The sequence below is a fragment of the Dothidotthia symphoricarpi genome (genome assembly GCF_010015815.1).
Source record: "Dothidotthia symphoricarpi CBS 119687 unplaced genomic scaffold P153scaffold_27, whole genome shotgun sequence".
NCBI lineage: Eukaryota > Fungi > Ascomycota > Dothideomycetes > Pleosporales > Dothidotthiaceae > Dothidotthia > Dothidotthia symphoricarpi.
Genome location: NW_022985034.1, coordinates 244,500 through 272,182, shown reverse-complemented (window position 1 = coordinate 272,182; position 27,683 = coordinate 244,500). Strand labels below are relative to the sequence as shown.

Here is a 27,683-nt window from a genome sequence, read left to right as displayed (position 1 = left end):
GGAGATACACCTTCGTTTTGGCATCGCTTCGACTCTTTCTCAGGGTCTTTAGGATATTAGGTTTTCTGTAAGTTGCGAAAGCCAACAACGGGCGAAGTGACATATCGCCAAGACGGTAAAACAAAGTGCGCTCGAGCGTAATACCGTACTGGCGCCGAGAAACGGGCCGCCGGACAAGAAGTAACTATCCATGCCATATCGCCACTACGCACATTCGATGGGAATCTATTAATATCAAATCGTCTTAGTTAGAAGCCTGCCATGAGTAGGTATGGGATGCCTCGCATCCCATTCCTCACACGTATAGAGAGAAAGACATCCTCTGTTCAAGACTGTCTGTGCTTCGGTTATGGCTTTGTAGAATGGGAAAGAAAGATGTCATCGGTGGAATCCATCCGAGCGGCTAAGCGGAGTGGCGGTTCGCGGGAACATACTTCGGCGGAACATTCATGCTCAAGGCCGCTAGCGTTATCCAATCAGGCAGGTTTCTTAGCGTTGAGCATGTGCCAGCATATAGCCGCGGACGCTATTAAGTCGTGCCGTCCTACTGAAGAACTTTATCTTGACCGAAGGATCAACCTTTTGTTAGATACTTTCCTCAAGCCGAGAACACACGTTGAAGTCAATATTGTCAGTCGCTATTTTCCTCAAGTACGCTACTACCTTCCCTATTCGACCTACCCCCCAATACCAGTAGTATGTTCACCTGGTCACCAGAGACGGGAACAACGTTCCAAGCCTTCACGACGAACGCTCCCCTTCAGCCTGGCCCTCCACCACCACCAACTCCACCACCGGCGCAAGACTCAGCGTCGACAGACGTGAACAGGGTCTTCATCTACCGGCTGAAGTGGTCTGTCCTCGACTCACCCTCCAAGGCAGAAATCCTCTCTCTCGATGCTGAAGATAATCCGCAATGGACACCACTCTTTTTGGACCCTGTCGCAGACGAAGCAGCGACAGATCCTCCACAGTCTCGCGTACAGATCAGTTTAGAGCCGTTAGATGCCTGGGAGCATTGGCAACAAGCTGAAAAAGACCCACCAGCACCAGGATTTGTTGAAAATACGGACGGTCGGCCTATCTCAGTCAAGCAACTTATGCAGGCTACTCACGACTACGCCGTACCCCTGCGCAGGCTTCTATGCCGGTGCTGCGATATCTGGGGCCCAGAGAAGGAAACTCGTGCGCGCTTCTATTTTACCGGTCTCGGTCTTGGAGAGGGTACCCCAGAGAGTCCGTATACCAGATTAGGTGTGGACGTGAGTCATGATATGGATGAGGATGGACACCAGTTAGCGTTCTACTTGGAAACGATCGAGACTGTATACCGGAATAGCCTTGCATCGCATTAAATAAGATTTGTCCAAGCATTGTTCTTATTCGCGCAACGACATTCATCGTCTCATATATCTAAGCGCCTAATTTCGTTTCGCTTGTCTATAATCGACCTGCAGTAGTATGCATAGCCGAAGTGGCAATTCATCGTCCCATCTTTTCTCCACACATGCACTTCGATGACAGCCTTGTTCGTAAGAGGCAGCAATCCCGAAATAATCAATGATCCCCGCTTTATATTCTTTGAACTACTGTACGGCGTAACACAGACTTTTCTCCATGCGAGCTGTTTACCAGGCAGTGCCGCCGTACCATCTTGGCGGCAGCCCATGGTACATGTAATGATTGCCAAGAGGGAAATACAAGCTAGACAACCTACAATATGTACATAGGAGGAAGACCCACACCCCAACTCTGTGAATTCATACCCAACAACATGAAGCTCACATTTTGGCTAACATCACCATTGCTGGCCGTAATTCCTGGCGTCTCAGCCGAGGTAAACTGCCGCTACAATGTCACTGCACCAGAGAAGGTGACATACTACACATGCACCGAGCTGGCCAACACATACAGCATCAGTCTGGGAAAGTTCATGCTTCTCAACCCGTTGATAGATCCAGACTGTACCAGCATCCAAGGTAGCGAGCCATACTGCGTAGCAGGTACCGTGGTAGCAACGACGCCGGACGGGACTTGCAAGCCGGAGTCCTATGCATCTTGTTTAGGATATACTGGCGGACAGTGCTGTAATAGAGAGACATGGAAATGCGGTAATACAAAGTCAGTAAAACACATTCTCCCCAAAGACGGCTACTGACAGAGTAATGTAGAGAAGACTGTGCACCCGGTACCTGCGTAGGCGGTCTATGCAGCGTAAACGACCCCAGCGCCTACTCTCTCGATGGGAAATGCGGTCCAGCAACCTCCAACCTCAAATGCGGTGGAAAATGGGGAAATTGCTGCGGCAAATCCAACACGTGTGGCAACAGCACAAACTTCTGCGGCATTGACAACTGTTTGTACGGAAACTGTACCATGAGCCCTATTACCTCAGCGCCCGCTTCCTTGCCTTCAAAGGATCCCTTACCGTTCTGGTGGTACGGAAACACAACTGATGGGCTTTGTGGCCCAACGAATGATTACAAAGTGTGTAATGTGGCTTGGGGGTTCTGCTGTGCGAGCTCAGGGAAGTGTGGAGATGAAGTGCAGTTCTGTGGGACGGGATGTCAGACTGGGTATGGAAATTGCAGTACGCCTGCTATTACTTTGCCGCCGACACCGAAGCCCGGTGATATTAGCCCTGGTAAGTTGTTGAGCTCTTCTTCTAATTCCGATCTTTCTTTTCTGACTCGAAATGTGATAGATGGCACTTGTGGTGGCACAAATGGCTTTATATGCAAAGGTTCTACCTTCGGAGACTGTTGCTCGAGCTCTGGCTTCTGCGGAAGTACAGATGCGCATTGTAAAGCAGGCTGTCAAACCAAGTTCGGAAACTGCACTGCCAACAACATCTCGCCAGACGGCACTTGTGGCGGTACAAACGGATACCTATGTACTGGCAGTACCTTTGGAAACTGTTGCTCGAGTAGCGGTTACTGTGGCAGTACAACTGGGCACTGTCAAGCCGGGTGCCAAAGCAAGTTTGGTACGTGCACAGGGAGCAGTAAAACATCACCCGATGGAACTTGTGGTGGACAGAACGGCTACACCTGCGGTGGAAGTGGCTTTGGAGAATGCTGCTCGGCATCCGGTTACTGCGGGAGTTCAACAACACATTGTTCAGCCGGTTGCCAGGCGACTTTTGGGACATGTTCATCGGGCGCTAGCAAGATTTCCACCGATGGCACCTGCGGAGGCACTAAAGGAATGGTTTGTCCTGGTAGTGGATTCGGTGACTGCTGCTCTGCTTCAGGGTACTGCGGAAGCACTACCACTCACTGTGCCGCAGGATGTCAGTCCACATTCGGTACATGCTCCAGTGGAGCCGGTAAGATCTCTACGGATGGAACGTGTGGAGGCAGCAAAAGCATGACATGTACCGGTAGTAGCTTCGGAAACTGCTGTTCGAGCGCCGGGTACTGTGGAAGTACAACGACGCATTGCTCCACAGGCTGTCAGGGCAACTTCGGCGGGTGCACAACTTCTGGTACTACACCAGGTAACGTATCGCCTGATGGAACTTGTGGAGGCACTAAGAAGTATACTTGTGCTGGCTCATCGTTCGGCGGATGCTGTTCATCTGGCGGCTACTGCGGAACCACCGTAACTCATTGCGCCCAAGGCTGGTACGTATTCCCTTCTCCTTCCTTCTCATATCATTCTCTTTATTCTCTGCAACCATCTGCTAAAGTGAACAACAGCCAAACATCCTTCGCCAACTCTTGCATGACCGGCAAGATCCCTACTCTCGACGGGACATGCGGCTCCAAGAACGGCGGCCGTACTTGCGCGGGAGGACCTTTCGACGGTCAATGTTGCGGCGCCAGCGGTTTCTGCGGCACGACTACAACACACTGCGGTACTGGATGTTTGGTTGGGTATGGAAAGTGTAGTTGAGGGAAAGGCCATAAACACTGAATGCTTCGATCAGCTTCTTGTTGTAGAATTCGGACGTGTAATACTCTGTAAATCTAAAATTCAGTGCACTCCATATGCGCCACTTTTTATAGAGATCTCCCTGATGCACTACCTTCCCCTCCCCTAGCCCAGCCGTAATAACAAATTCTTCGTCTCCTATATCACTAACGCTTGATCCCAGACCCACCATTGAAGCCTTGTATATCCTGAGCACAAACAAATAAACAACACGATAATGTATCCTCCTGGAAATCATTTCCTTTTCAAAATCACTACCCCTCTCAACTCCTACTTACCGCCAGCTTGTACACTGCCCTGCACATCTTAACTTATCTATTCTCTGTCCCTCACAACCGCTGCTGAAAAGATAACATAACAAGTCGCTCCGAAAAAGACCCGTCGTTCTCTCTAATACCAAAGACGCAGTAACTTCCAGCCCAATCAGTACTGCTCTGCACGACTAACCCCCCGTCTCCGCCTATCCCAAGATCCCTGATCTATGGCGCCTCGGAATTGAGGCTCTTAATTGAACTGCGTTACCTTGGTATCTCTGCCTTGCTCATCTTCTTCCGCAACGCCACCACTTTATGCCCAAACAAACCATCCATCCCCATGCTAACCCATCCCCAACACCCGCCCAACATATTCCTCCTTTCCCGGTGCTCAACGTTCGTGCTCCCAGATACCATGAACCGTTCCAGCATTGTCATGGTAATTGTCTTCCCTATGCGAATCCCGAACGCTATCTCCATCGAACGACCATACTTTGCGGTTACAACAGGGAACTCCATGGGAAAGACACAAGGCCAGGCGAGGAGGCAAAGGTGGATAATTTGAGTATAAGTTGCACTGAAAGGATAGGGATAGCATCGTTGAGAGTAATCGGCAGCCTTTCTGTTGATGTGATGGCGGAGAATACAGCATTATTTCTCGATTGTTTTAGGGTTATAGCGTATTAATGCTTGTTGTACAAGCAGATAGACGCAACACAGTAAGATTACAGTATAGTAAGTCAGTGTAGAAGCTAATACCCAGCCCCTTTATACACAGTAGATATCAGTAAGAGTACACAATAACAGTATCAAAATGCAGATCAACCGTCTCTTGGTATTATTTCTAGATAACAACATCTAGAACGGAAGGAGGGAAACGACTAAGCCTCCACATTGAGATGGATGACATTGTATCGCCCTGAGTATGAATGAACTGCGTCGGTACCATGTTGGTCCAGCCCTGAGAGATAGCGTGGTAGGTGGTGGAGATTGGGTTGGAACGGGATGGGGGGGGATTGAAGAAGCCTGTAATCAATCGGCGTCAGCATGGGCTTGTAGTACAGAGAGTGGTGTCACGATAGTGTTTAGTAGTGAAGTGAATTTATGGTTATCTGGATATACTCTCTCAAATAATGGTGAATGATAAAGACGTCATCTCTGAAGTCCAACAGCATGAAAACTATCATACCAGCCAGACACACTTTGCTCCCTAACAACCAAACTCGCAGCTTGGAGACAGGAACAAAACACTCCAGACATGGTAGTTCCAACGTATAATTCTGCAAGTTCGTCGTTCGGCGAGTCGCGGAAGGAGGGATCGCTAGTTGGCGATGGGAGAGGTCAGTAGCCAGGCTGCGGGTTGTCCGATTCGAGGAAAGATTTCAAGACGAGGAGAACGTGATCATGGCTCAGGCGACGAAAAGGCCCCGGCAATGGAGATGCCTGGAGCTGAGTCATTTTCAATGAAGGCATCGACGTCCTCGCCCACAGCAAGGAAGCGGCTGGTGGTAGTGATGCCATGCTCGATCTCGATGGTGTCAACTATATCGTCAACACCTGGAACGAGTTTCGCCGCCTCCGTATACGCCGCAATAATGGCCGGAGCAGTCGCGGTCATTCGGACGACTTTGATCAGGTCGCCCTTGAGCTCCATCGCGTTCCGCAACTTCGCGCCAAGGTTGTGTGGAGCGGAGAAGTGGTTATCAATATGATTGTGCGCGAGCTGGCGGAGCTGGCCTAATGGAGAAGATGACACAAACACGACATGCGCGGGGAGTTGGACAGCCACCTCTACTTTGCCGGCGGTGTTGGCGGGAGTGTGGAATGCCGGAGCGAAGTGTTGTTGCATCTGCAGCCTGAATGCGCCAGAGGTTATGGAAGTGGTTATGTCGATTGTAGGCACAACCGCACAAGGAACGTCGGCGGGGCTCTGCTCCATCTTCTGGTGTCTGCGTGTGGAGCGCCTTGGGGTCTCGGTGACTCCCGCATCCGACGATGACCGCTTCTGACGCTTGTGCAGAATCTCGCCCTTGGACATGTCGGTTCCTACCACGCGCTGGCCCTCTCCGCCACGCCAGGCATCTAAAAGATCATCCCCAACGCTTGATACCCGTTCCGGCTTGTACAGCTCTCCCGTCGATGAGTCAATGTCCTTGAATTGGACAATGTATTCTTTCTTCGCACCGGGGCAATCGCGCTCGAGGAGGATTTTCACCACACGCCACAGCCCCAGCCGGCGAGTGGCTGCCTCTTCGAGAACATTATCCACGGGCATCTCTCGGTCGTCATTGTAGTTTATAGGCGTTGCGGGCTTGCGCGTCGAGCGGGATGTCATCTTGTGCGTGTGCGTGTGCGTGTGTGCGTGACTGCGTGTGTGCGTGACCGCGGGCGAAAGAGCTGTCGCGAGAGAGCCGTCAGCGGGGTGTGTTGCAGACAGCGAAGCATACGAGGTGGGGTGAGAGCGGATCGTATCGAGCGCGGGGCTTGTCAAGACTGCGGAGACGGCGGGTGTGGAAAGCGCATAGCGGTGACAACGACTTGTTCGGTACGGCGGAGCGGTCGTGGCGTTGTTGTGCGGGCTGGCGCCTGGAGCTGGACTCGCTCTCTGAGCGCGACACAAACAAGCTTGGCGGGCAGCCAGTCGCGCTAGCGCAACGGTGCAGAGTCGGTTCGCGCCGGACGGAACAGAGACGGTCGGTGGGTGAGCGGCACGCCTGACTGCGAAAAGACAAGTCGTAGCATGTCTGTAGTGTCGCATCACGCGGGTGTCGGCGTTCCTACAACGAGGCTTCAGCAGTCGACGCGATGAATAGCTTCCAGCCTTCCCAACATCTTCGCAGCGCATGAATCGCACCGCAACATCGCGCAGAGCGTGTCGCAAGTTTGTGACGGGAACGCAACATCTTCCACACTGGCAACATCGTCCGATATTGAGCTGTGGGGAGTCAGTCGTGCGGATCATGTGTAATGAATATGGTGCTGACCAGCATTGAAGAAGCCTCGTTCTCGTCATGTACGCGAACAAACTATGCACGCGAACAGACTGCGTGGGTGGGCCATGTTTTGGCGGAAGAAGGTGAGAAGTCGTCGCGAATCTGCCTGCAGCGTGGTGGGAACAGTATGCCAGCAAACCTGTGTCATATACGTGACCGTTGGGGAAGCATGAGCCCAAGATGCAAGGTTGGGAATATAGTAATGAGGATATCGACAAGGGATGTGATGGGGTGTCTGGACAGATGGTGTCGTGATGAGTGAGTGAGTTGAGGACCTCAGCGTGACTCGACTGATCTCGGGCCGTTGTACGCTAACGAGTGCATTGGCGTATTACTGGAAAAGATGTTAGCGTGGGATCACGTGGCAACTATTCCCTACAGATGGAGTTGTTAACCAAATAATTGCGTTGCCCGATGCCTCAAGGACTTTGCCACGTGGCATGGCTGGTGTTGTAGTCTTCTATCGCTTGAACGTCCTTTCTGTGCCCAGGGAAAAGTATGGAATCTTGAACGTCTTGCCAATTGCCGACAAGTCGACGGGCTTCATAGCCGAGATTCGGCCCGACGCTGCAGGGTTTGTCCGCGTATACCGTATATTTTTTCGATTCGAGCGTTATATGGTAGGGGTTTGGAGCGAAGCGAGTCCTTCAAGGATCTGCACGGCCACCCGATGCAATGCAGTCATCGCCTATCGCTCCATTTCTACCCCTACTAGTCAAAGCTAGATTGGCCGAAGTCTACGTCAGCTGGCACGACCTACTACAAACCCCCTGCAGAATCGGCGCTCGAAACGCGATGATTACTCGCACGCCAGAAGTTTAGAAAGATACGTGCCTAGAGCAACCCAAACGATGCATTGAAGGAGATTCTCTACTCAAAGTTTTGGCATCCTACTTCATGTTAGAAAACTCCGCTGACGCTGTCCGCCCTACTCAGATGCAGCGAAACTGCCCGAATTCATGCAAATCCAGTTTTTGGTTTGCTCCTGTTTATGTTATATCAATGTCTTTCGTCCCTTGACTCACGAAACCCGTCGCACATTTTGTGCTAAAAAGAAATGGCGGACACAACTTGGAATAGTATTGTCAAGAACATAAATCAATTCAGTTGCAGCTTTTAACTATCATGGTCTATCCAAAGCGACTGGCAAGGTCGAATAACATGTAGGTAGAAGTATCAAGATTCACGAGATATAGATCCCTTGCTAAACAAGCTATTCCTCATCCCTGGCTAAGCAGCGGAGCTGGCACATACCTCAGCTTCGACCAGTTTAACATATAAGAATCTTTCAAGACATTGATTGTCTGAATCAAGTATATGGTTGAGATGATCCGTACAGTTTTTGCAAAACGAATTAGAGAGTACATGCCCAGGACACTTGTGTCAAGAGCTTGGAAGTCATGGTGAGTAGATAGGATAATTTGCTACAGACAGTCGGATGGCGACCAAAGGGTTTCCATTTGTAAACGAAAGCTATTCAAGTTCTATTATATTTGGATACGGCTCCAGTCACCCCGGTTTCTGCTACACCAACTCAACCAAACCCAATCCCATTGCCCATATAACATCAACGTAAAGACCGGGTCAAGTCTTAACATCACTCAAGGCCGTTCCTCTAGCCTGCTTTTCTTGGGCATGCACTCTGTATACACATTGTTGTCCCCAGATACGCCCAATTCCTCGTGCAACCCAGTATACTGCACCTAATTAAACACGCTGGGAACCTTCCACACATTTGCCTACCGCGAAACCTCCTCCCTTCCAGAGGTTATACCGCACACCTTGGTAAGCAGCTTGTCCCCTAGACAATGCTGTCAGTAAGTGCTACTCAAGTGCCTGCGGAAACTCACCAAGTCGAAAAGGTAACATGAGAATCTGCACCACACGACCGAGGGTATAACCCATAGCCTGGAGGCAATGGAAAATGCCCAGAGTTGTACACACAAGACAGCGAAGCAATACACTGATAGCCAGCACACTTAGATTTCCAAAAACGATATCGGCAATCAGGGGGCTGAGGTACAGATGAAGAGCGTTGTAAGTTCGGGTTGCAGTATACAGGCTCATTCTGACTACAAGGGAGACGTGAACCATCGTGTTTTGCGCTACATTTGCGAGGCTCTCCAACTCATCCATTACAGATGATGGCACGATGTGGGAGATCGTTTGGCAGATCTCTCCGACCTACACTGGTTAGCTTGCAGGGTGGAAGGATACGAAGAGGTGACATACAAGATTACTCGCCTGAAGACGCTGGAGAAGATTGAGGGAGAAGAACTTGTAACTTTCGGTGACAAAATTGAGGTAATGCTCAAGGAAGGAACTATGGAGTTGAAGGGCGAGCACGAACGCAGTAATCGCGACCATGCGTGCGGTGATTCCGATCATGGCGGTGGGAGATGGGCTGTTGAAATTTTGGAAAGAGTTTGTTCGTGGTAAAGGGTACTTGATAGTATCTGGATGCTTGGTGAATGTTGACATAGCGGGTTTAAGTACTGTACTTATACACTAAGAATTGATGCATAGACAGTTAACACAACCCCTATGGCTTTGGAACCAATACAAGATCCCTCGTGTTACTTTTAGTCATGCGATGACCCGTTGTCGCGTGGGTTGACCATGTTGGTTTCTCGCGGAAGTTGTGACTTTGAGATTGGAGGTAAGACACGTGCCGGGCGAAACTGATTCAGAACGTTTGACAATGAACACTATCCTTTCGTTCTTGGTGGCGGACTCACTAGAAAGGCCGGCGACTAGTTGTTATTTTGATATACAGAGTTTCTTGTCGAGACGCCGAGTTATGGTGGCATCGATCTCAAGATTTGTTCACGACTGGATATTCCTCAAGCCTTAATGAGTAAGATTGATACGTTGAGAGTGCGTCACCTACCACCTGGAGAGTCGCAACGGATGCGGTGTGGTCCTATCTGCAGGATCCCGTAGAGGTCTCAGGCATCTCGCTTGGAGGCTTTGCGCATTCAGGATCACTATTCCCGCGCCATATTGATAGACAAGAAGCAAACATACAGTAGTAGTGCATATCTGTGTTGTGACTGAGTGAGGCATCTGAACCGATGGTGCTGCACTCCATATAGTATGGACGGTACCTCGGAGCTTTCTTGACTTTTGCTTATTTGATCTATGTTCTTTCAACTCATGGTCAATATCAGTGTTTCGTCTGGTTGTCATTCGTAATTCAGCTGTATTGGCAAGCAAGATTGAATAGTGAGACAGAACAAACAAAGAGATCTTTCCCGCTACCGACGGTGAATTCCGGTGGGTCTACACATCAAACAAGCTTTGTTGGTGAAAGAATGCTCGGATACACACTGGATCTAAGACACGTCTGGGCTTTGCATCAGCCGGCAACGACTCATGTAGCACATTTTTAAGGCTGAATCATGTCCAACGACGGGCAAGATGGCGTAGTCACCGTTGCCGAGATCGTCGAACACTGTCCGGTGTAAAAGATCTTGGAAATCTTTCCTACAAGAGTTGTGGTATTCTAATAGCATATAGCCGACCTGAGGACTCTCGGTGTTAACTGTTTCATGTAATGATGCTAGAAATAAGTGACTTCTATGTAGAGGATCAATATCAGGGTATCCTACTCGCATCGTACAACCGATTCGAATGGAGAATCAATACCTGACCGTTGAGTAGAGGTTGTCCTCCTGTGTGAACGACTCACGTTCACCTTACGGCCCGATGATTGTGACTACGTCTATTGAACCGACCATGTTTCTCTCCAAGCATTACCTTGTCCGTGAAACCGCAGAGTTTGTGATCTCGCTGAAGTGAATAGGCTGTTGAGTACAACTCCAGTTCTACTATTTCATACATCTTACCGAAGGACGAAAAATCTTGTAACTGTTACTCTTTCCCTTGCAAGATTTCGCCGAGACTCAAAGATCCATTACTGCACGTTACGCAAGGCATCCTTAGTATGAGCAACAGACTTTGTTCAGCACCGCCAAGTAACGATGAGAGTGCGTATCTCCAGCCCTACCGGAAGTTATTCATATCACGAAGTTCATGCTAGCCTTACCACTACTGAGCATCACATATACGAACCCAATACTAGGTATCTGGCCATGTTCGCAATTCCAAAGTAACACTCGTGGCCGTTTGCAACCATCCCGTACTGGCAGCAGTCTTCGCTGCAAGATCAATAACTAAAAGTTGCATCTGTCCTCCTTCCTAGTGACGAAAAACGACATGTTGCTTCAGCTTCAAAAATCATTGAACGTAAAAAGGTGGCTACTTTACAGTAACTAAGGTTGATTATAATCTAATTCAATCGAGCGGACTTTGTGGAACATCGCTGTATTGGCCAACGTATAGTATACGAGATGACAGAAGCGCAAGCAATTCTGGAGTGCCGAACGACACTTCATACTGATAAATTTCGACTATCGCTGTGTATTTTTGGAGTTGCATTACCTACACCTGTGATGTAGTACTTGACCAAGACGTCCGGTGAAAACCTCGCTACACCAACCCCCATAACCAACTCTTTTAGACATCAATGCCTTCATCTGTGTTTCCGCTGGTCCATCCAGAGCCTTGTTATCCGCGGCATGTATGCTGGCCTTTTTGACAACTTTGTGATCTACACATGTATTGGTTGTCGTTACCGAACATGTAGCCACCACCCTCAACTGACGTGGAGGGAGTTGCACCACGAACTTGCCGTAGACACCGTGCAGTCGTGTATGATGTTGATAATGTACAGACAGAGGTTGTCGCAGTGTTGATGATGGTATGAACGCCGCTGGTGGGTGCGCGTTGACGGTAGTATCAAGCTGGCGGGGGCGGGATCGTAGCTCGGTGGTGAAGCCAGTGTAGGCAACGCGTTTCGTGAAGCACATGGACGGGCGCAGGTTAAGCAACATGGGAAAGACAGCCATGCAGATGAGCATAACCAACGTCGCAAACGCTTCGTGTCCCTCAACAGTCAAGCACGCCATGTTCGGTGCGCTGGTGGGGTTGCTGAGTCGATGCGGCGTCGAGGGTCGTTGTGCTGTACGACGGGCAGCAGCGCGGTACTGACAGCCGTCGAGGAATGTCGTCGATGTGATCAACGAGATGGCGGGTGCAGCTAGTTCCCGAAGCGTCCATGCATGTGTCTTTGTTGTGCGGACCCGCGCTTCCACCACGAACAAAACCCCAGCAAGCGTACTGCTTATTACCTCCACCCTGCTAAACACGTTATTTCCACAACTGTACTTCGCCATGAATGCCAACGACATGTGCGGCGAGGCTATCCCGGCTCGGCGACGCCAGGCTGCCTCCTATGGTGTGACTTCCAGCAACTCCGAGCAAAGCACGCTCGCTTCCCCGCATCTCACGCCGTCGCAACGCTTCGAACGTGACTACGCGCGCCGCAGTCCACCAACGCGCTCCGTTTCCGAGCCTCTGCTGAAGCATGGCCAGCCCCACCCAGCTCGTGTGGGCGACCAAGTCGCGAAGATGTTATGGGATATAATCGTATCGGTGGGACAGTGGGCTGCACGGCTTGTTGCATGTGTAGGCCGCATTGGAGAGCGAATCGAGGACTGGGAAGACCGAGTGGAAGTGCGGCGACAGCGGTTCCAAGACTACGTGGAGGACTGCGAGGCGTGGCTCGTGGAGGGCGTCATGCAGTGGTGGGCGGGGGAGAGGCCAGACACCGAGGTTGCAGCAGGATGGTGTGAGCTATGTTCTGGGGAGACTGCAGAGATTGTCGCCAGGGACAGGCAGTATCTCAAGGGCAACAGTCGCCATGGCTGATGCGTGGCGCGCGGAGGCCAACAAATGGCTCGGATAGCGGCGGGCAGGAGATTTGCCATGAACTTTTCATTGGTTGCGCAGCTGTCTGGATTAACATCATGGGCGATGGTGACGTTGTGGCGACCATCCGGGTAGTGTTGTGCGGTGGGATGGTTGATGTTGGCAATGCAACGCGGGACTGGTGTAGAAGCTGACAAGAGTTTAGTGAGATTATGTAAGGTCGCACGTGCAAATCGATCTTCAGCAGCTTCATTTGATGTTATGATTGGCTGATCCGCAGTGTGCCATACGTCACATCTGTATATGAATGGATTATAAATACCAAACACGACAACTAAACTTCCCAGTTGACTTATCTGCCACCCTCGCGACGATATCTGAGCATTGCATCTCTGAACTGTGTATACACTCACTGCGCACGGTGCGCCCGAATCACCAGTGTGCTTCATTGTTTTTCTTGACCAATCACAGCGCACGGTTGTGGCGGGCAAAACTCCATCTTTCCCAGCCGTCTGACCTCGACACACTCTCGACTGCAACACAACCGTCACCTCAGCAAGCGCGTCGTGTAGGTCGTCAATGCCATCCACAATCACCGTCACTTCATACTCCAAGACAATGATGCTTAGTGAATGTAGACCATGACGTTCGCGAGCTCCACGAGATGAGCGTCGCGCCTTCCTCCCCATCGTGCTGCTTACGATGCCGCTCTCTCACCTCACTTCACCTCGCCTGTACACTGAACTTCCCAGCACTCTCACCCCCAGACCACTGCAAACGAATGCCATCACTGTATGTCGGACGGGAGAGTTGAATTGACGGTTGCATCCTTCCATGTCGCTGTGGACATTTTCGCTGAACACGACCCATCAGCATCGCTCAGGGCCTTCGAACGCTTGTCAGACTCTGCAATCGGTCTCTCTGCTTTTCCAAAGCTCATTATCCGCAACAAGGCTCTACTCGAACAATTCTGGCATGTCTGTATCTGGTTGGGCGTTCATCTGCACGTGAGAAAGGCGATCGATCCTCAGTCTTCCAGCAGTGCCACTGCCATTGACTGGTTCGCGCAGCAGTTCAGCCTGCAACACAACGACTGGGGCTCGGGGCTTGAATGGAAGTGGAGGTCCACGAAACACAGCAGGTTCTCTCACAGTGACTGGTTTGCGTAAGCTGATCGCGCGCAGTCATTGAGTGTTGGGGTGACGACTGGTGGCACGTTTGCAGCGACGTTCCTCTACCGGAGAATCCGAGCAAGGCTTTTTGCGAGCAGCTGGCCAAAATTGCGAAACACCCTCAGACCACCCTACAGGACTTCAAGCGCACATTTCCTATCTTCCTCCAGGATTTCTTCGACACCAACCGCACCGGACTTCACAAGAGAAGGCTTCACGACCAAGGCCGCTTCCGTATCGGATCAGCAGAGCTCAAGCACTACTATACCGCTCATATAGATCTACGTGCTGCAGAGTGGGCAACAAACAACCTGCCTCCTGCTCCTAAGCAACGACGCGTGTCTGGGGCAGCTGATTTGGAAGTCGAGAACGTGCGATGTAGTGAAAAGGCACTTGACAACCTCCCTGACGATAGTGTTCTCAACCAACCGGTGCCTGAAGAAAGCACCTCGTTCGCGTCTCCTCGGCGATTTCCCCCTCATTCACCCCATTTCTCGCCTCTCGACTTTTCTGACGAGGTTACCGTGCTGACCCAGTTCCTTCCCGACGACATGACACTCCGATCCGGCTTTTCACCTGCCACTCGCGCTAATTCCCGAGAGTCCCGGGGCAGCGTCATAGCTCCGAGCCTGTCGGAGCGCGTAGCACGGGCTGTTGCACCGGAGATGCAAGATCTCTACAAGGCCGCAGAACAGCTGCAATCCGCTCGTGCAGCTAGAGATCGCGCGAGAGTCGATGCAGATGCCATCAAGGATCAATTCAACGAGCAGGAAGAGGTAGAGTACAAAGACTTCGACGACCTGCAAGAACGCCATCAGGTTGCCACTAGCAAAGTCTCCTCAGCGCAAGGGCAGTCAGACTTACTCGAGCAAGCGAAAGCTTTGAGGGTGTCGACATTCGGCGAAGACGACTTTTTCGACAACATTCTCACATTGGCGCAAGGCGAGATGGCCGAGTTCACGGCTAGAGTTCATGTGCTTGAGACTTGGAAAAACGACATTGCGGCTGCTGATGACGCCCTCGACGCCGCGAACTCGGCGGTGGAGCAAGCTATGGCGCCAGTGAAGAAGCTCAAGGAGGAGATTGTCGAGGAGCTCGAAAACTGTAAGAGAGCTGTCGAAGCCGTAGACTTCTCGCCGCCATCAGCAAGCAAACGGGCGAGGAATGTGTAGGGCAGTGAAATGGTATCATGATTTACGTGCTATATATGCTTCCAGTGTATAGTTTCTACAAAGGTCAGGCATGGAATGATCGTGTCGAGGTTGCAGCATCTCAATATAATATATGTCTTTAAGAAATTCAAAATTCAATAGCGTGTTTGAGTAATGCGCTCTAGTGGTTATTGTCGTGTGTTCGGCGGATGTTGACGGTCTGTCGATACTGAGGTAGGGAGTCGTATCAAGAAAATTAATACCCCTTCACGGGCATGTGAGGCGATGGTTTTGCTCTTGCATACATTGGACGTGTGTGAAATGCTGGCGGGACCGTTGCATAAAATTGAGTGCTATGACAAGCGGCCTCTCAAAGTGTCGCGAATTTGGCTCGCTACAAAGTTTCAACAACATATGAAAAACATCGCTCGAAGTAAATTCGTCGCTCAATCACAACGCATGAATAGCGCATATACACGACTCTCAACATTCATAGAACCCTATTGAAATGTACGTTGGTGAGAGCCAGGTTTTAACAAGCAAAGTATGTTATTCAATTCGTAATGTTTATTTATTTGTTCTGGCAGGAATTTTCTCAGCTCCACTTCAACGTCTATAAGACGTGTCAGCTCGCCGAAGGAGTCTAGAGAATAGTATATTGTCCTCTTTCCATGCTACGTGTTATGCCCCCATCGTCATCACATCAATGAACCCGACAAAGATTTCGATAGATCTATGTCTAGGAATTTGAACGGAGACGTATCACTCGATTATATATATCGGAATCTACGTCAGCAACTTGAAGTCCCTTTGTACTGTATCGGCTGTTCTTACAAGGTAGTGTAGAACTTTCTGTATGCTCATCTCAACGTAGAGTTAGCTTGGTTAATGACTTGGATTCTATAGAATCGCGTTGGTTTCTCACTCAGTTACACGGTCTACACCTCTTCCGAAACTTGATGAAGTACTACTTCGTCGAGTTCGATTCGTATCCAAATGTCGTGTCACATGTATAAGTCTAACAAGTGACTTGTTGAATTATCACACGTTGGATTTCATGCAGGCACCTTGTTAGAATATCATCGAGTCTAACATATAATATGTACGCCTTTATGTGGTTATCCTTTATCTAAACTTCTTGTAGTAGGTTGCAGTGTAGCAACTTGTTGATGCATAGCAGTATACTTCCGCTCCTTTGGAACTTCATCTTGGCACGCCATTAAGACGTCTGACTTCGGAGAGCGTTGGTTTTGTATCAATGTATAATCATCTAGATATCTTTATAGAAATGATGCTAAAGACGTTTGAATTTAATGTAGCAGCTATAACTTTTGCTTTGGTTGGGAGCATAACAAAAGGTAATTGGAAAGTTAACAAGATTAAATCCGCAGAATTTGTCACTTAGTTACAGAAGATTGTCGCAGTCTAACACCTGGTAAGTAAAGTACTCAGAATACTCAGTAGTCTGTCCGTTTTCACAGAGCGTGCATAACTTGTTTGTAGCTTCAGTAAGTACTAAGCAAATGTACATTAATCTTGTTGTATAAATAATCGCCCGTAGCCACACTCTTTTCCCCCAGGCAGTCTTTGCCAGCGATCGTCTATCTGGTGTAGTTGAGCCATCGTCGTATTCGGGATTTGGATCTGAGTTTCGACGACACAAGCACAGCACGAATCGTCAAAATCAAAAACTATTGGAAGTTCGCGTTGAAAGACGCAAGCAGAATTTCTTGTTGATCAGGACTAGTTAGGAGGAAGAATGTTACCCTAGTCACATATCTTCCTATAAACCTATGCATTAGTTTATCACATGTCCCATATTCCGGCCAAATCATGAGCAAAGGGTCTGTCCCTAGGGGAACACAGGACGGCAGAGTTTCTAAGGCGACAGAAATCAAAGGTAACTTGACAAGACAACAAATTTCTTACGGGCATATCTCGGACCTGGTAAAGGGGCAACTTGCACCCGTTTGATTATTGAGCTGTCCGCGAATCAAGAGGAAGAGGCGAAAATCAATCTGTTATCCAGTGTTGCGAGGCAACGGCAGGAAAAGGTCACTTAAAAATCAATTAGTGTAGCAATCGAGTTGTTACTTATGAAATGGAGCGTTATTCTGGATTAAGCTCACTGGAGTAACTCACGGAATCGAGCAGAAGACATCTATTCCTACACGCTAAATGATATGCTGCGTTTCCGATGACCCACCAGCCGCTACCTTGAGGCTTCAGACATCGATGCTTATTAGAATATGCTGCTCATTGAGCCAAGGTCGAAGATTGAGCTGGGTAAAATTGAAAGACTGTGTCACCCTTGATGTCGCAAATCTATCAATATAACTGCAATTTGACCATGTTGCGAAGAACATGTCGCATGTCGACTCTAGTTGTGGGAAGTTGAGTGTCCTTCTCCCTCCCAGACTCTCTACTCAACACCATAACGAGACATCTCCAGCTGACATTTTGCCTCTAGAAAAGTCGCATCTCGCTACAATACGATGTGACTAGTTGCGTCAAGACCAGCTCAAGACTATTTCTTTTACATCCTCAGCCTCGTAACCAACTCCACTTAGACACAAATTTTCAATTAGCCCTTCAAAAATAACGCCTCACGAAGGTATATAGAGCTTTTGTCATGGGAAAAGAAATGCCCCGTCAAGAATAGACGAGCAAGATTAGAGACGACTTTTCCACAACAAAACACAAGATGTAAGTGACAACCATCAGAAGGAGGAGAGCATTCAATTCATTCGCGGAAGAGGGGTTGGACTGTGCATTACTATCCAAGACAAGCACAAGATGATCTGATCGCTATGAGCCGCCATCAAGACCGCTCGGCCGTCAGTCCATGAATTCCTGTGAAATGCTGCCGCCCGCTAACCTTCTTATCACCGAATACCACCAAACAATTCCGTTTGACATGAACGAAACCAAGGGACTGTTGCCAATGTTATCTCCTTGGATGCACACCGTTTGATATATATGCCCATATGATATCCAGGACCATTTTCAGAAATCCACTAGTGTTATGAGCGTCCGAGTTCGATCCGACTACCCAGTCTGTCGGTGACTCTCCAATTCATCATCTAAGTGTGGTCGCGTGATATACTGTCTTGCAACCTGGCAGAGAAATTAGCGATAACTGGGAGTAGACGGGAACAAGGCTGAACAAACTCACCTCATCCACGCCACGCCACGTTTTGGCCTGCCATCAATACCATTTGCCTCCTGCCCCAGGTTGGAATGGTACGCTTTTGAAACGGCCCTCCGATGGATGAAAGGGTGCCGGTGCGAGAGAACCAGTTGTGATGAACCCACCACCCCCTTCAACGGACCTCACCCGGTCAGCAACGGGAAGATCAGATGCCTCAACAGGGGTTGTGCCCAGCAAACCCATCAACCTGGCCGTTTCCATCTTCATGTCTCTGCACTCCTGTCCGCTAAAGACATCCAGCAGCTTGCTCAGCTCAGCATTCATCACGCGCACCATGACGCGTACCCTATCCTTGTGAAGTTGGTTCACATCGTCCAAGGGAACCATGAAGCTGGTTGGAGAGGTATTCCGGGGGATACTCAGTCGATAGGTCACCAGAGCTGTCAAGCCCATGAAAACTGCATGAGTGATGAGAGAGGGGATGCTGAAGCGAAATCCAATGAGAGAGAAGAGAGAAGGGAGGGCAAAGAAACCGAGGACAGCGCCCTGAGTGATGATGATCGTCGTCTTGGGGTCCCTCCACAGACTAGTGAATATGGCGGACTTGTACTCCCAGGCCTGCTCCCAGCAAAGATCGAAGACATGCGCGAAAATGGCAGTGAGATTGTTTTTGGATTTGATACTTGGGTCGCGAGTTACATCGGTCTCGCTCGCATTGCTGGCTGAGGCGTCTGGGCTAGATCCAGTCGTATGTTGCACCCCAGCTGCGGTCGGAGGCTTGACCTTTCGGATGTCAGATTCTCCAAGAGAACTTACGGGCATACTAGTCGTGTGCGGAAGTTCACGCGGAACTCTAGGCAGATAGGTGGGCGTCTGCAGACGAAGAGTCACCTACGCGATGTAATTCCAAGAGATTGTAAGTTATGGACGTAAATAAATTCAGATGGGACTTACATCTCCGGCGTATTTGAGGACTACAAGGGCGAAAGCAGCGGTGACGATGCAGTGCAGTTATTCTCTAGTTGTAATTAGTCAACCAAAGTTAGGCAAAAGACCTTGAAAGGCGGACTCTGCTGCACAGATGAGGCGGTTTGCTGGGCGGTATAGGCTGTGCTGTGCTGATCTTTCCACGAAGTGTCCCCCTTGACGTTTTTTACAACTTGCCTGGTGAAAGTCGCTGTCGCTGGAAACTGAACGTACCAAGGGGAATGTTCAGTACCCGTCAGATACCAAGGAATCATCCAACGCCCATCAGGTGCTGTAGTCAGCCCATGTCTCACGCTTGACGCAACTGGAAGTGGCTATAGTCATGCGACGACCCGCTTACAGTGAGGTTTGACAAACACGCTAGGTCAAACGCATGGAAGAAACAGGCGATTCAGAGCGCTGCATTGTTTTTTGCAAGAGAGAGATGGACGTCGCAGAATGAAGTGAGGAGAGTACCGTTTAAACCCGGCTCTTTGAGAAACTGCTAGCAGGGGAAGTGTGAGGCTCAACACTCAGGCTAAACTTAGGAAGGGATAACGGCCGCAGGATCTTTTACTATTCCCCACGATCTGAAGCCTATGTAACCAATCAAGAGAACTCCTATAATTTCAGCCGCCACTCCCCCTGCTTGGCAGTTCCCAAAAGAGCCGGGTTTTTACGATAGGACACGCGTCCTGGACATTGAATTGAAAATATGTGCCCTAAAATTAACTACACTGACGGACCTCAACGAGTAGTTTTTGTATTTTCAATCTTGCATGCATCGGTTGTAGCGTACCAGTAAACGGAGAGTGATCGTTCACAGCGCTTCCGCGGCCCACATCCCCACACCTACCCCTGTCTTGATCTGCCATATTGACGTTAGTCAGGGGTACCCCTACATTGAACTTAACCTTCATGCTGGAACCTGGCTGTCATTACACCGGCATAATCTCCCGTTACGCTATTAACGGGAACGAGTTGCAGCTAGCCCCGCTTTCGTGCCTGTCCCGGGATGGAGATTTCTGGGGAGTTACAAACCTGCAAGTCGCGTAACATTGGAATCTAGAAACTGTCGTAGGAACTTGTCATGACAGCGTCGTTTATATATTATAAGACGTTCAAAATCTTTTGCAGCGTCTTGCAATGCCGCAATTCCGTTCTTAGACGTCATAGTTACTTTAAAGAGATGTTGCATCGAGATCCTCTCCTTGTTTCATGCAGCTGTATCCACTTCCTTGCATGTCAAAACATCTCGTTTAGATAAGACCCTAGAAGGAGACAATTTCAGCCACCGCGTATGTGCAGCAAACTATTGTGGTATCAGGCAAAATTAGTGCGTGTAGAGACAGTGGCGCAGTAGGCTAACAGGGAAGACGGCACAGACCAAGACAAGGGTTTAAGCCAACTGATCCTGCGCGGGTTTCTTCCCGTGTTACTAAGCAGCTCGGTAGTACCCTGGTGATGCTTTGGCCACATACACTCCCTTTGCCTGATAACACAGTATGCTTGTTAAGATGCAGCTCTCTAAACGAAGGGTGTTCGGGCCGAGAAATCTGTGCCGGCTTTGAAATCAGCCCGCGGAGCTCGTGCAATAACCCAATCAGAGAAGAAAGCGAGAATTGAACAGACATGTATGAAACCACAAATTTCAAGGACTATCCAAGTAAGATAACAAGATATAACACACGTAGCTTAGACGTAATTTCTAATTCCTGCGATCAAGTAACTAAGTGAGACGTCTTCGTAGCGCGCAACCCATCCTCTTCCAAGTTCTAGTCACGTGAACCCGCTGCTTCCCCAGATTAATCATCCAGATCTGGCTTAAACGGCTCATAGCATGACAACACAGATTTCAAGCGGAAAGGAAGGTGCTAAGTCTATCTATATCCGTACTGTGTTGAACACAGCTCTAGAAACGCCTTGTCGTGACCATTTTCTATTGTACTCCCCATGAACTCGTTGCGAACAATGTCACGATCTTAATTACATACAAAGTCACCTTTCTCAGCTGTGGTCCATAAGATGTGCCTATTTGGATTGGGATCATGGTCTCCTGGAAGAAGAAGCGCGAGATCGATGACTCAAAAGGTTGCCTGGAAGTGAGGCATCACACCTTGGGAAATCTCGATCGAGCGGCGGCATAAGACGTTGATTAAGAATGTGTGTATAGTATCTTTTTCATTGCAAACTACTGATCATTTCTGTTCCAACTTACTCACATCAACCCAAACACTGAGCTCGGCGGGACCCGAACCCAAACTCACAAGACGTATCTTCGCGGAGACTAGGAGCGTGTATAATGAGTTGTTGAAGGTTGTGTCCTGGATAGAACATTACAGAATATATATCTCTTTGATGTTTGGCTCTTGAACACGATCCTAGCATTTCCACGGCGGCTACCCCGTCTGTGTACTTGTAGGTATTTCTACGCCTGTTGACCTGGAGACCTGTGTATCGAAACATTGCCATTCACCTGGATTAAATAAGTGACTAACTTGACATGGGCAGTACTACCGTAACCGTACCGCGGCATGTACTCAGCTAAGTCTGCAACTGATGTATCAACTCTCCTTGCATGCAGTGAAAATCTTGGGAGTAGCGTCCTACCCTGACCTCCTTTCACGTCATGACAACATTTCCCGTCATGGCTACGACATCCCCCTGCGAGCACGCATGCCGTCAATTCTTTACACAATCGCAAACACCTCTCTAGAACTACCGAACCGACTGTTGCTCACTGCCATACATCAACTTGGTAGGACACTAGTATGCGTTCGCTGGCGATACAGCATCTTAGATGCAAACATCTGTATTCCCTAATGTTGTGCTGTTCTCAGACATGGCACATGAGAAGCAGTGTTTTACTAGATGTTCATATCTGTCGTCGGGATGTGTGTACCTCAACGCGGCTTGTATAAGGAAATGATTATAAGGCTCATCAAGACCAAAACTAAGATTCAGAAAAGAGAAAAGTGCATTCGCCTGTTTGAGCAGAAAACTATGCGTGTGCAAGCCGTAAAATAAAACAGGTATTACGCCCGACATCCTACATCATAGTTCGGGGGATGGTTTCGACATGACGATATGGTAGCGAACTTCTCCTACGCAGCAACTCCGTCACCTAAGTGGACCCTCCTGACAGAACGCCCCTTCGTGTGGCACTCTCGAGCTATGGCATGAAGATTGTTGTTGCCTCACATGACTATATGGAGTGTCTCGGAACGAAGTCGCTCTCGTGCGGCGAGTCGGCGCTGGAGTGAAAGTGAGTGTTGGGAACAGAAAGGCGCGCTAGTCCACTCACTCACAACGCGGCAGTTCCCTCGCCTTTCTTCACCACCTCCGCGGCGGGCCTCGACCTTGATAAAAGACGCTCTGCCTACGCTTTTGTAACAGCTAACCCAGCAGTCACGGCAACAACTACTCCCAAGACTGTCCATAGTCGTCACATTCCAACTCCACCATGCTGACCCCACCACCAACTCCAGAGCCCGTGCAGAAGGGGGCGCAACAGTCTTTGGAAGACGATGCAGGACTGGTGAATGAATGTAGCTATCAGAAGCTTAAGGGTAAGCTTAGCAAGATCGCCCAAGGTAAGCATTGCTTCCGATTTCCGGGTTCCCACCGTTGCTGACAGCGAATCAGACGATGAAAGTGACGAGGAGGCCGAGGTTCATGTCCCGCTGGCCACCCTCCTACGATCCAAGATGACCGGGAGCCTTCACATCGCGCAAGACAGTCCCCCCTCATCTGACGACGACCTTTCTGCAGCAAGCACTCCAGCCACAACAAGCCCATTTCTCGAGTCTGATCAGTCTAAGATCTCACCCAAGTCGACCGTACCAGCCGTCAAGCCCAAAGAACGACCACCAACTATGGAAGACCTCATCGCAGAGGGCAGATGGATCACCGAGAACGACCCCCGCAGACGCCTCATTATGTTGCCTGCTCCGACCACTCCGGCGCTCAGATGGAGATCCACAATCAACACTCCGCGCCCGTCAGGTGGTTAGGTTCCAGCGACCGTGACTGCTAGTAGCAGGTTGAATGCCTTGGGTTCTAGTCGATCAGGTGTGCATTCTCAACGCGTGTGTTGTGCGTGAGCGCGGAGTGGTGATGGGGACCAGGCGCTGGTTCAGCGTTCAGTAAGGTTACTGCCAATACAAATTATATTTATCATGCACCGTTTCTTTTGAATCTTTCACGGTGGGAGGGGCGTGGGTTCATATAAGTTGAACCACGCATGACTGCCTTCTTCTTCCAGATACGACGTACTATGGGCAATTCGTGCAGGAATACGGTGCAACAAATGTGACCCGTCTGGCTCGTTGCCTTGTAGCTCAATGTAGAGTTTGACTGCATCTGCCATTAATACTGTGTTACACGTAGATCCTGGTCATCAGTTTCTGCGTAATATGTCCGATGCCCACTATCTCCATTGAGTGATGCGGTGTGAAAGGTTCGTCCGAGGATGGCGCAGACTAAATTGATAGGATGTAGTGAAGGTGCGAGTAGTGTTGATATTCGCACACGGCACTGAAAACAGTGAGTAGCTTGGACTCACCGGTGAACTTGTCTCCATGCCCACAAACCGTACTATCGTCAACGACCTATCTGCTATTCATCTCGTTTACCCACAAATTGTGTTCCCAGATCATTGTGCGCCGCCGAAGCCGCAACGCGCTGTCGCATGTCGCGTTGCAAGTTCATGCTGCCTCGCTGCCGTGCAGATAAAGTAAACATTCAATCTAGTGGCTGGACATTCTTCAAAGCACCTTGTGAACTACCTACATGCTGCAAACTATTATGCATAACCCAATTCATCATTATTTCGTCTAAGAATGGCGTCGAATTTCGGATAGATTGTGCGGGACACGGACGGGCGGGTTGATCGTTTGGCAGCAGAATTGACCACTGCACTTGTTCGAATCATTGAGAGTCTCTAGAGTAAAACCGATTTTTCGTGCTTGCGCGTCACTTATGAGGACTCCCGACGTGTCTTGTGTTTCATTGTGATTTACGACGGTCTACAGAAGAGCAGCGTTCTTCCACGTTGGAGATTGGCGCGTAGGAAACTTTGTCACAGTATAAATAGATGCTACGTAGCCCGCGAATCACGTGCCAACTGCCCACATCATTTTCCACTACAAGCGCCATTTGTTCAGCCTGTGTCGTTCAGGACTGTGTGGAGTGGAACGACGCTAGTGGAAGATTGCAGCGTATCTTCAAGGTAAGGCTTGATGGGCGCAAGGGATTGGGACACCCAGCTTCCAGTCGCGGAAGATGCATTTACGGGGGAGAACGTTGGGAGGTTAGGCGTGCCTCCTTCGCAGTGGCAACGAGGTGTGATCTCAGTAATTGTAGAATTTTGGTTGGTTAAGCTTTAGCTAGCATGGGTTTAAAGCGAAGCGATAGCCACTAACCTGATCTGTCTTATGGCGTTGGATAGCAGTGCAGATCTAACTACTTGCTAAAGGTCTCGCTTCGCTCTAAACCCCTGCTAGCTAAAGCTTAGTTTACCAAAATTCTACGGTTGATGGGCGTGTCGAGTCGCGTGTGGTTGAGTAAGACGTATCCATGTCCTGCTGGGCGTGCGTTCGATGACGGCAAAGTTGCATCACCTGAGGCAAGATAGCGGGCTCGGGGCTTGTGGGGCGACTCTAGAAGAACGCGATTGGTAGATTGCTGAGGGGTATTAAGCGAGAGTATGTAGCGGGGCTCAGATGCCGTCGATTAAACTTTCACCTCGTTCACTCCTTCTGTTCTTGGTCTTAGGGTCACGAAAGTTTGCGACGGCTATCTACGGCCAGATCATCGACGATCTCGATGTCTGCCGGTCTTCTCCACTACATGCTGATATAGGTCTCTAGAACGCCACCAGATGAAGGGAAAGGATGCAGGCATGCAGTGCAAGGTTGAGAATGTGGAGACTCGGGGCAAGCTGACCGGGAAACCGCTGAGTACGACACACGATATGCAGAGCGAGGAGGTCGGGAGAGCGTCGATCAAATATCCGTCTCGCGTCCTACTTCTATTCTCAATCCTTGGCAGCATCAGCGAAGTTCCTTGCAGTTAATGAATGCCGCCTCGTTTCTCAGAGCCGCCTCTTTTCCTAGAGCCGCCTCTTTGCCAGTGCATTCATTCTCCGATCCACAACACTGGGGAATCACCAGACTACTGAAAAAATACATCTATAACCTACGACTAGCGATCTCGTCTTAACGGTGCACCATGAACGTCATCTCTGTGTATTCTCTTTACTTCGCTCGCTATTAACAACATACTACTACGCCGCAATGCATTCGAAGATAATGTTGCTCCTCAGCCGTCTTGGTTCTCTAGCATGAGATCTGTGCAGGCTTCATTCCCTAACTTTGCCTGTTTTGCCACTTCATTCAACTCTTACAGCAACCTTCTGCTACTGTTGAGGATTACATTGTTCGGCTCTTGAGTCTTAATTCTTCTCTCTCTTCTATTGCGCAGCAAAGCTCCATTAGCGCTTCTTATTCAACATCTGTTTATTTCACTATTTCTATGGCCTTGACAACTTCTTGAACGTTCTAAGGAAATCTATATAACAGAGCATATCGACGCCTGTACCGCTATGACCTCATCATGTTCAAGCTACCCAACTTTTCAAAGTCGTTGGGAGGTATAAAGAGCATTGTTTTGGCATAAACAGGTTATCCACCTATCGCTGATAAACGGAAGCTTAGAAGACCAGAGCACGACTCGCTGGTTTGTTAACTTTACCTTCCCTCGACTATGACGCAAGAGCGACGTGAGTCGCTGTAGGGCGCGGTGGCGATGTGTATTGATATTGCAGTTGGCCATAGTATGCCTGTTGTAGGAAATAAAGGTTGAACCCGTAGAGGATAAACACTATGATGACGTTGGTAGTAAACGTAACAACTGCTCTCTTCTGTTACGGGCTTGTGTCCCTGACTTGATGAACCAATAAATCAGAATCGAGCCTCGTGATGCCACCAAGTTGTCGGAATTGAGGTAGTCCTGACGTGTTCCGTATGTACCTAGAAATTGCCATACTCCCTGCAAACTTGACGCGAACGTATCATCGATACCTAAACCAAGTCTGATCAAAACACCATGCATACTGCCCAGACGAGACCGTAGACCGAGCGTAACCGCTTCAAGTCACTGCAAGGTCGCCGTTCACCCTCTCTCAACCATCCGTCGCGATGGGCCTATCGAGGAAGTCGAAGGAGAAACCGATCTTTCGAAATCTCATACGCAATGGAGGAATCAATGGGGGACGGTGCTTACTGATGGAAAGATGTCCGGGAAGCAAAGTTGTCAGAACGGTCGTTCTGCTGGGGAGCAAGAACATATCGGTATCCAGTCCAGTGGTAGAAATACTTGTATATTCCTAAGAACATACATGCGAGAAAAGAGGGGCGTTCTAGCAACGGTTGAAAAAGTTATGGATCTGTCCGCTCCAGCATTGTAGTGTGGAAACTGACTTCGGGTCTATGTCGCTGGGGGGTGGACAAATCGTGCATTGCTGATTCTCAGACGCTGGTTCGATGTCTTGTCTCTACTTGGATTTGCGCTCTACCAAAATCCTCCTCTGCCTCAGTTTGTCAAGGGTGCATGTTGAGTTAAACACGGGTAGGGCACAAAAATCATTCCGAGAAGTGGATGATGACGTTGATATATGTACATGACGCTGTTGAGCTCTCTAGTGTTCCATAAAGACTATGTAACGAAGTGAGGAGTCAACAACAGAGTGTCAGTACATCATCTCATGTCGGCAATATTTCGATTTCTACAGGCAAGACGGAATAATATTGCCAAGATATTGGCATCCTTGAGTGAAAGAGCTGATCCCTTGTGACCTATATATGTAAGGAGGTTCATAATAGCATGCCGACATGGTCTTGGCACTTCCAGCATCTTGATTGAGTAAAAGTGTGGACAATCATCTCCGTCAATACTTTCCAGGGTCAACTCACAGATGTGCTCATCGTTCTGGTTAATTCGGCAAGCTATTGAGAAGATTCAATCTCATTCTATAATACAGAACACTGATACCTGCCTTGAACGAAGTCTTCGTTTCCTAACCTCTGCGAGTTCGAGATCCATGCAGTTATCTTTGAGAGCCTTTTTTGATATGAGGTTAACCTTGACACGGCTAGAGTCATTGAGGTCTCTGATAGTGGCATATTCCAATTAGGAAGTTCCATGGGACCTGATCGAGGCTGTCGAGAAGTTTATGCATACTTCCGTGAGTCTGTTACAGTATAAGTGTAATTAAATCACCGCATCGC

At 49.2% G+C, this 27,683-nt stretch overlaps 9 protein-coding genes across 9 annotated transcripts; 5 read left to right on the top strand and 4 right to left on the bottom strand.

Annotated features, from left to right (window-relative positions):
• Positions 1–547: 547 nt before the first annotated feature.
• P153DRAFT_147956 (uncharacterized protein) lies at positions 548–1,538 on the top strand. Its single transcript, XM_033662171.1, has one exon. It carries the CDS (start codon positions 699–701, stop codon positions 1,353–1,355), a length of 657 nt encoding a protein of 218 aa, XP_033518107.1. The 5' UTR covers positions 548–698; the 3' UTR covers positions 1,356–1,538.
• Positions 1,539–3,999, top strand: P153DRAFT_147976 (carbohydrate-binding module family 18 protein). Its single transcript, XM_033662172.1, has 4 exons — positions 1,539–2,121; positions 2,172–2,644; positions 2,705–3,626; positions 3,702–3,999. The coding sequence occupies exons 1-4, from the start codon at positions 1,721–1,723 to the stop codon at positions 3,895–3,897; spliced, it is 1,992 nt and encodes a 663-aa protein (XP_033518106.1). The 5' UTR covers positions 1,539–1,720; the 3' UTR covers positions 3,898–3,999.
• Positions 4,000–5,592: 1,593 nt separating this feature from the next.
• On the bottom strand, positions 5,593–7,250 carry P153DRAFT_361836 (uncharacterized protein; the record flags this gene model as incomplete). Its single annotated transcript, XM_033667027.1, has 2 exons — positions 5,593–7,125; positions 7,218–7,250. The coding sequence occupies 2 exons, from the start codon at positions 7,248–7,250 to the stop codon at positions 5,593–5,595; spliced, it is 1,566 nt and encodes a 521-aa protein (XP_033518105.1).
• Positions 7,251–8,922: 1,672 nt separating this feature from the next.
• On the bottom strand, positions 8,923–9,664 carry P153DRAFT_361835 (uncharacterized protein; the record flags this gene model as incomplete). The annotated part of the gene is made up of 3 exons (XM_033667026.1): positions 8,923–8,984; positions 9,034–9,367; positions 9,416–9,664. 3 exons carry the CDS (start codon positions 9,662–9,664, stop codon positions 8,923–8,925), a joined length of 645 nt encoding a protein of 214 aa, XP_033518104.1.
• Positions 9,665–11,479: 1,815 nt separating this feature from the next.
• On the bottom strand, positions 11,480–12,153 carry P153DRAFT_361834 (uncharacterized protein; the record flags this gene model as incomplete). The annotated part of the gene is made up of 2 exons (XM_033667025.1): positions 11,480–11,601; positions 11,631–12,153. 2 exons carry the CDS (start codon positions 12,151–12,153, stop codon positions 11,480–11,482), a joined length of 645 nt encoding a protein of 214 aa, XP_033518103.1.
• A 265-nt stretch (positions 12,154–12,418) lies between these two features.
• On the top strand, positions 12,419–13,119 carry P153DRAFT_412598 (uncharacterized protein; the record flags this gene model as incomplete). The annotated part of the gene is made up of 1 exon (XM_033672110.1): positions 12,419–13,119. The coding sequence occupies one exon, from the start codon at positions 12,419–12,421 to the stop codon at positions 12,953–12,955; it is 537 nt and encodes a 178-aa protein (XP_033518102.1). The 3' UTR covers positions 12,956–13,119.
• A 630-nt stretch (positions 13,120–13,749) lies between these two features.
• P153DRAFT_401758 (uncharacterized protein) lies at positions 13,750–15,433 on the top strand (the record flags this gene model as incomplete). Its single annotated transcript, XM_033671938.1, has 2 exons — positions 13,750–14,120; positions 14,180–15,433. 2 exons carry the CDS (start codon positions 13,750–13,752, stop codon positions 15,297–15,299), a joined length of 1,491 nt encoding a protein of 496 aa, XP_033518101.1. The 3' UTR covers positions 15,300–15,433.
• Positions 15,434–18,486: 3,053 nt separating this feature from the next.
• Positions 18,487–20,315, bottom strand: P153DRAFT_361831 (uncharacterized protein; the record flags this gene model as incomplete). The annotated part of the gene is made up of 4 exons (XM_033667024.1): positions 18,487–19,212; positions 19,246–19,320; positions 19,384–19,403; positions 20,252–20,315. 4 exons carry the CDS (start codon positions 20,313–20,315, stop codon positions 18,487–18,489), a joined length of 885 nt encoding a protein of 294 aa, XP_033518100.1.
• Positions 20,316–22,858: 2,543 nt separating this feature from the next.
• P153DRAFT_435775 (uncharacterized protein) lies at positions 22,859–23,416 on the top strand (the record flags this gene model as incomplete). Its single annotated transcript, XM_033673176.1, has 2 exons — positions 22,859–22,988; positions 23,041–23,416. The coding sequence occupies 2 exons, from the start codon at positions 22,859–22,861 to the stop codon at positions 23,406–23,408; spliced, it is 498 nt and encodes a 165-aa protein (XP_033518099.1). The 3' UTR covers positions 23,409–23,416.
• Positions 23,417–27,683: the final 4,267 nt, after the last annotated feature.